Source organism: Triticum urartu, unplaced genomic scaffold (genome assembly GCF_003073215.2).
Source record: "Triticum urartu cultivar G1812 unplaced genomic scaffold, Tu2.1 TuUngrouped_contig_4798, whole genome shotgun sequence".
NCBI classification, from domain to species: domain Eukaryota; kingdom Viridiplantae; phylum Streptophyta; class Magnoliopsida; order Poales; family Poaceae; genus Triticum; species Triticum urartu.
This window is the reverse complement of record NW_024115417.1, coordinates 1-8,087: the sequence shown is the minus strand read 5'-3', so window position 1 is coordinate 8,087 and position 8,087 is coordinate 1. Positions and strand designations below refer to the sequence as shown.

General features: G+C 46.4%; 1 protein-coding gene and 1 pseudogene across 1 annotated transcript; one reads left to right on the top strand and one right to left on the bottom strand.

The window, feature by feature from the left end:
• Positions 1 to 6: 6 nt before the first annotated feature.
• On the top strand, positions 7 to 2,396 carry LOC125528330. Its single transcript, XM_048692810.1, has 5 exons — positions 7 to 129; positions 246 to 341; positions 441 to 489; positions 580 to 703; positions 2,109 to 2,396. The coding sequence occupies exons 2-4, from the start codon at positions 246 to 248 to the stop codon at positions 672 to 674; spliced, it is 240 nt and encodes a 79-aa protein (XP_048548767.1). The 5' UTR covers positions 7 to 129; the 3' UTR covers positions 675 to 703; positions 2,109 to 2,396.
• A 1,157-nt stretch (positions 2,397 to 3,553) lies between these two features.
• On the bottom strand, positions 3,554 to 4,748 carry LOC125528331 (annotated as a pseudogene).
• Between the last annotated feature and the right edge of the window lie 3,339 nt (positions 4,749 to 8,087).

Sequence of the window (8,087 nt, the reverse complement as noted above, 5' to 3'; positions counted from 1 at the left end):
ACCGTCGGCGACCTCAGGAGCCTCGCCGCCTCCAGCCTCGCCGCGCTCAAGCGCCGCCTCGACGCGCTCCACGCCGACAACGCCCGTGACCTCGAGGCCTCCCACTCCCGGATCTCCAAGCGCATCAAGGTGACGGACGACCTCTCCGATTCCCTTTTGCCATCCATCCTTAGCGCGTCGATCGATCGATCCTGTGATGTGATTGTGATGGATCCCCTTCCGTGCGTGCGTGCTCTTCACTTCAGATGCAGACGCAGAGCTGCGTGCAGATGGCGGAGGAGGTGGACAAGGAGCATAAGAAGATGCTCGACAAGTACTCCCAGCAGGCCGAGGAGATGAAGGTACACTTCTCCTTCGATTCGATCCATGTTTGATCCTGAATTTCGTCTGGATTTGGAGCCTGAAATTTGATTGTGATCCTCGGTGTGGATTCCTTGCAGGCATCGTACAAGAAGTTGATGACAGATGTGCAGTCGTCTTCGGCTCGTGGTACTGCAGCGAGCAGAGGCATCTGTCTATCTGAATTTTACTGCACTTCAATCTCAATTTTACTAACTTGGTTGCCAAATAACTGGTCAGTGTGCAAGGTGACCTTACCTGAGATGGGAAAGTCCGTGGCCAGAGCTATCGATGGCTTGCGCAGTCGCTACAACATCCCAGCTACAACCGCTTAGCATACAGTTTCTGCTACGTCTCTGACTTGGTAATCACTTCTCCTGTTTCGAAATTGACATATGAGTTTGGTAATGTCCAGTGAATGCATGAGTGTTTGTCCATGAAAACCGACAGGTGTAGCATCTACCATGGATATTAATTGTTGGTTACAGGTTACCAAAGTGTTGTAGTTCATTGTATATGCAGTTCTAGTAGCAGTCATAATATCAAGGACGTATAAGAGGTCACTAGAGCCTAGATGATCATATGCTTTCGGAAGGTTTTACTTGCTTGGTTGGTTAGTACTTTTGCGTAGAACACACTCTGGGCTGTGTATAATGCGTATCTTTCTATACAATGTTCCAGGAACTTATTTCAGTTTGCATTAGAAGTATCGATCGTGGGTTTCAAACTAATATCCAGAAATTCATGGTCTAAATGCACATGTTTTAGTATGTATTAGACTTGTATGAGTTGGTCATATTTCAAAAATATGTTCCTCTGCGTGTGCTAGCTGTACTTTTTTGTGCTACTTCTTTCCATCTTAATTTATTTGGGTGTAATTACATAGTAATTGCAGTTATTCCAACAAATCCTGTCATGTGAATACTATTGGCTAAGCGAATAAGCTATCAATCTTCCTCTGATTCCATTGTGTTTGTGTTGTTTACATTCTTTCTTCAGCAACTAGTATCAGTCATAACAACAAGGACGGAGCAGAGATCACTAGAGCCAGTCATAATAATATACCAGGGATAGTAATTGTTGTTTATAGGTTACCAAGTGTTGCAGTTCATTGTATATGCAGTTCTAGTAGCAGTCATGATATCAAGGACTTTACTTGCTTGGTTGATTAATGTTCTTGTGTAGAACAGTTCATTGTATAATGGGTGTTTCCAATCCACGCAAACATCCACAATGTCGTAGATGCTGTCTTGGATATTCCAGACACTTGTTTCTGTTCGAATTAGAAGCATCATGGGTTTCAAACTAGTATCCATAAATTGGGGTCTAAATGCACATATTTTAGTATGTATTAGATTTGTATGAGTTGGTTATACTTTCAAATCTGTTCCTCTGCATGTGCTAGCTGTACCTGTTTATGGTACTTCTTTTTATCTTAAATTACTTGGGTGTAATTACATGATAATTGCTGCTATTCCAAGAAATTCTGTTATGCGAATACTATTGCTAAACAAGTAAGCTATCTCCAGGACCATCGCACATTCAGTTAGGAAATCTTTCTCTGATTCCATTGTGTATTGTTTGCATTCTTTCTGCAACATTTGCTTCTCATGTTCCCCTTTTATTTTAGCAAAGCTGGACCATATGTATAGAAATCATGTGCTATTTATGTTTGCTTCTATGCCGATATCCATTTTCTTTACACAGTTGTCTCGCTTTCTTGTGGTAACCTTTACGTAGCTGAATCTTTTCTGTATTTTCTGTAACAGGTACATGCCCTTCTCCTGATCAACCTGGCTGCTGAATTCCAGGACTCATGGCAGCAGAAAACTCGCACATTTGTCAATAACAACTGTTACTATCATACACTTCTTGCTACAGTCTCTTCGTCAGCTACGTCAAAACTCGTTATGTTCAGTCCAATATATGGGGCTCGTAAGCTACGTGAAAACTTCCGTTTGTACCTAGGATTGGATCATGCTATGAACTTATACCTTGTATTATATGAATTGTTGTCAGTCGGTTGATTAATCCGTTGGATATCGGAAGTTTGCTGAGTTCTGTCGTGTCTTCGCATCTTTCTTTCTTCCTCGTTTCTTTCTTGCTGGTTTACATGTGCTCTTCACTCAGAACTTGGTTGCTGTGAACTGAAGTATCTGGCCGGGGACTAGTCACCGTTTAATCTGATTCATCTAGAGAAGCTTGTGAGGTAACTTTTTCAGATGTTCTGGACATTTTTGCAAGGATTCGTTTGGAACTCGGTGTACCCTCGGCTCCAAGAATCCGCTGATGGCTTACCATCGTTGTTTCTGTGGCATCTGTGATATGTTCCTTCTGGCTATGGGTGTCGGTATAGACAGTACTGATATGATTCTATGATACAATCCTGGTACAATCTTCGTAGACTGCTTATTTTGATCTGAGTTTGCCGCATACTTGTGTGAAGCTAGAGGAGTGTTTGACAAGAACAACAATGATTCATGGCTGGAAACCAAAAATGCTTAGCTGGCTACCGATGATGAACAATTATTGTTCAGATCTTTATGCATGGCTGCAAACTGGACCTATATATTTCAGGTCTGCCGATGATGTTGTCTCAAGACATGCGGAGCTCCAGTATGAGTGAACTGACACAATGTGTTTAATCAAGTTGCGTACCTATTATCCGGAGAGCACATCTTTAACATGTAAGCATAGAAAAGAAGAAGCAAAAAACGCAGTACTCCCAACACACGACTATAGATCCAGAGATTTCTTGCAATTTACGATCAAATTGCAAACTGGTGAAACTTGGAAGCTACAACCAAATCACACACTAGACAGTAAAAATCAAACACGCAGCATATGGAAGATACCCAGAATAACATTCTAACAACAACAAAAATGCCTTTGCTCAAAGAGCATGACCAAGAGCAAATCGCTCATCTGAGCGATGCCATCTGTGCATCTTAACCACGCCAAAGCTAAAGTAAATTTGGGAGGCAGGGAGGAACAATTATAAATAGTCAGTTCTAATACCATAGATAGATACCAGTACATAGTTCCGGACACTACCAAGATTGTCACGACATCACAACAATAACAAGCACCAAATGATGATAGCATGGGTGCTACCGCGACCATCCAGAACGACATGATAGACCGGCGGTACAAATAAAAAGAGCAAAGACCAAAAGGCATGCCAAGGGAAAAGCAAAACAGGAGTCATGACCATTCAGACATGCCCTGTGGAGAATGGAGGCTCCTCATCTTCTTGCATCTCATGGCCTCGAATTGGAACGATGCTCAATTGGAGGCGGTGGTGAGTAAGCGACATCAAATACTAACTCTCAATGTTCATAATACCTAAAAACTTGCCATCAAATCGCAGCGTAGCACATGCTTTTTGTTGAAAATGATCAGCAGCTCACGCTCTTTTAGCACAGCCATATCGTTGAACACAATTATCCTTTTCTTTTTGGAAGAAGCTGAATAAAGTTGTCTTGATGCCTTCACCATCGGCAAGTCAATCCAGTACTTGAAAGCCCAGATTTCAGCCTCATAATCCTGCATCACCCAGACATCAATGGAAGTGAGCGTGGGAGTCGAGCCGCCCCAGAAAGCAAGCGTCCCCTCCATGTCGAACAACATTCCATGATGGCACCGCTGGGTGGGACCGCACATCCATCGGAATGACTCCGCTTCTGTGTCAAACACAATAAAGATTCCGCTGGCTCCCACAACATTGGTGGCACCATAAGCACACCTGTGCAGGCTGCTGCCACGATGGTGGACTGGCGGTGGATGGTTGGATGAAAAGTGCAGCTCGCTTAGTAACTTCTGTTCCACCAATGGCGAGGAGACCTGTGCAGTTCTAACTCTGACACGCCTTGGCTTGTCAAATCCCACCGCTAGGATGTATAAGTTAGATTTAGAAAAGGCGAGTGTGAGACCCAGAGCATCTTATACTCTCCACTTGAATGGTGGTGGTTGAAACCGGCGATGGTGTTGTGTTGCCTCTAAGGTTGCGGCAGGAGAGCACGCGCGCGGATAACTGGGTTGCAGATGTAGAACTGGTGTCCCTGAGAGACGATAAGAAAGCCACCACAGCTGCCTCCGAGACAATTTTGAAAAGGGTGTTCGCAGCCCGAGAGGAAAGGCCAAAGTTGTTGATGGGCACCAGGGTCACGGACGACGATGAGGCTGGCGGGCCGCCCTTGGCCGTTGACAATGGAGAGCGACGGATGGCAACGGCGGTGCTCGAGCACGAATGCGGGTGTGGATGTCACGCTGTGCCATGACATGGTGACAGCATGGCAGCGACCAACGTCATTGGGCGGCATGGCAACCCGACGGAGTATCTTGTCAACGATCTCGTCGCCGTCCTCGGGCAGGTCCTTGAGCAGGGTGGCACCTTTACTATCTGGCATCATGCCCGTCGAGTCGAGTCAGCTGAAAAGACGCGACAAGCAAACTTTAGCCCACCCACGGCTAACTCCTTCAGAGACGAGCAACTTAAAATCAAGTAGAGAAGCAATTAAACTGATAGAAAGCTTGACTCTTGCATTGATCAGTTATGATAATTACTGTTACAAAGGACGTTTACACATGACTTACGAATAGAGAGACAACTACTGAAGACAGAGTGAAAGGCAAATACATCGTAGCTTAACGTAAACTAGAAGAGGAAGGCAAGACCCTCGGAGGGTCTAATGGCGGCGGCGAGCTGCTTTTTTTTTGAAAATGAGGTTGACTCCGGCCTCTGCATCGATAGATGTACATAATCATCTTAATTAAATTATTTAATAAAGATGTGACAAGAACATACACCAACAAGCCGAAGCCACAACTCCACACCTACAAACTTGACAATGGGGATGCCATCACGCCCCCACCATCTAGAACAGGGGAAATGGCGGAGCCGCCCACATGACGTACCGAGCGTGGACATCCGGTCCAGCAGACCCAGCACGTGTATCATATGCACACGCTTCCGGAGCCGCCCCTACAATGGACCGGCCGAGCCATCTCCATGGTAGAGATCCGCATTATCCTTTCCCAGCCAGCCGTCAATGCCGCCATGGCTCCAAACAGCGCCACTGCCCTGTGCTTGTCCATCAAGACGCATTCGTCGCCAAGACACCGCGCTGCACCGTGCCGCCGAGACCCACAGTCGTCAATGCAGTAGATGCCACACTGCTCCACCTCGTGACGACTCCAGCAAGCATATGCTCCAAAATGATGCCCTCATGAGGGATAAACGACACCGACAACACCGACATCGTTCGATCTGGAGACCTAGATCAAGGGTTTTCCGTCAGAACAACCCGAGCTAGGAGATAATGACTGCATTGACGATGCCTTCAACAAGGTAATGACACATAGACACCATCATCACCCGCCATGACCAAAGTCGGAGCTCAGTTTTCAATGTTGCCCACTTATCCCCAATTCGCAGCCAGTTGGATCGGCACTAATTTTCGTAGATCGGCTCTGTAACGACGAGGATCTGGACGGGCTCTATATCCATGGCCCATTGCCCACCAGAGCACGCCCACCACACAAGCCATGGAGGCAACGTCCACCACCGCTGTGCTGCCTTTGTAGTCACGACGACACGACCATCGTCGAAGTCGCTCGGAGCCGCCGTCCTGGACTCGTCCAGCTAGGAATGTTCGGAATTTGCCCACTCCGAAATTTGCACGTATGTTCGGAATTTGCACGCATGGAGAAAAATTCAGATTTTTTTAAAATTGTTTACTATTTTTATTTTACTATTCATGAGGGTGCGTATGAGCTAGCGAGCAGAAACTATGTCCCTGGTGTTTTTGCATCTTATGGCCTAGAATTGGAATGATACTCTCTTGGAGGGTGTGGTGAATAAGCAACATGCAATACTGACTTATTCCATTCCTGGTTGAAGGAAGTTGAATAAAGTTGTCTTTGATGCCTCCATCGTTGACAGGTCAATCCGGCACTTGAAGGCCCATATTTTAGCTTCATAATCCTGCATCACCCAGATATTGGTAGAAGTTAGCCAGGGAGTCAAGCCATCTAATAATGCAAGTGTACCCTCATTGTCGAACAACTTCCTGCCAAGGCATGAATGGGGTGGACCACACATCCATCTGAATGACCATGATTCTACATTGAATAAAATAATGTCTCCACCGCCTCCCATCATGTGCCTGGCACCATAAATACGCTAGTGCAGTCCCATGGTGGTAGACTCGTGGTAAACAAGAGAACATGGGTGCGGATAACCGAATTACAGATGTACAACTAGTTACCCCAAGAGAATATAACGAGTCCATCACAGGAGCCTTTGCGACAATCTTGAGAATGGTGTTCGAAGCCCTGGAGGAAAGTTCCGAGCTGCTGATGGGCAACAGCATCATGAACAACGACGAGGGTGGTCGTCCGCCTGTGGCCATTGACAATGCGGAGCAACGGCTAGCAGCCGTGGTGCTGATGCAGCACCGACAACACCGGCATCGTTCGATCTGGAGACCTAGATCAAGGGTTTTCCGTCAGAACAACCCGAGCTAGGACATAATGACTGAATTGACGATGCCTTCAACAAGGTAATGACACATAGACACCATCATCACCCGCCATGACCAAAGTCGGAGCTCAGTTTTCAATGTTGCCCACTTCTCCCCAATTCGCAGCCAGTTGGATCGGCACTAATTTTCGTAGATCGGCTCTGTAACGACGAGGATCTGGACGGGCTCTATATCCATGGCCCATTGCCCACCAGAGCACGCCCACCACACAAGCCATGGAGGAAACGTCCACCACCCCTGTGCTGCCTTCGTAGTCACGACGACATGACCATCGTCGAAGTCGCTCGGAGCCGCCGTCCTGGACTCGTCCGGCTAGGCATGTTCGGAATTTGCCCACATCGAAATTTGCACGTATGTTCGGAATTTGCACGCATGGAGAAAAATTCAGATTTTTTTAATATTTTTACTATTTTTTATTTTACTATTCATGAGGGTGCGTATGAGCTAGCGAGCAGAAACTATGTCCCTGGTGTTTTTGCATCTTATGGCCTAGAATTGGAATGATACTCTCTTGGAGGGTGTGGTGAATAAGCAACATGCAATACTGACTTATTCCATTCCTGGTTGAAGGAAGTTGAATAAAGTTGTCTTTGATGCCTCCATCGTTGACAGGTCAATCCGGCACTTGAAGGCCCATATTTTAGCTTCATAATCCTGCATCACCCAGATATTGGTAGAAGTTAGCCAGGGAGTCAAGCCACCTAATAATGCAAGTGTACCCTCATTGTCGAACAACTTCCCGCCAAGGCATGAATGGGGTGGACCACACATTCATCGAAATGACCATGATTTTACGTTGAATAAAATAATGTCTCCTCCCCCTCCCATCATGTGCCTGGCACCATAAATACACTAGTGCAGTCCCATGGTGGTAGACTCGTGGTAAACAAGAGAACATGGGTGCGGATAACCGAATTACAGATGTACAACTAGTTACCCCAAGAGAATATAACGAGTCCATCGCAGGAGCCTTTGCGACAATCTTGTGAATGGTGTTCGAAGCCCTGGAGGAAAGTTCCGAGCTGCTGATGGGCAACAGCATCATGAACAACGACGAGGGTGGTCGGCTGCCTGTGGCCATTGACAATGCGGAGCAACGGCTAGCAGCCGTGGTGCTGACGCAGGAATCCGGGTATGGACGTCACACCGCGTCATGACATGGTGATGGCACAACAACGGCCGATGTCCTTTGGCGGCAACCTA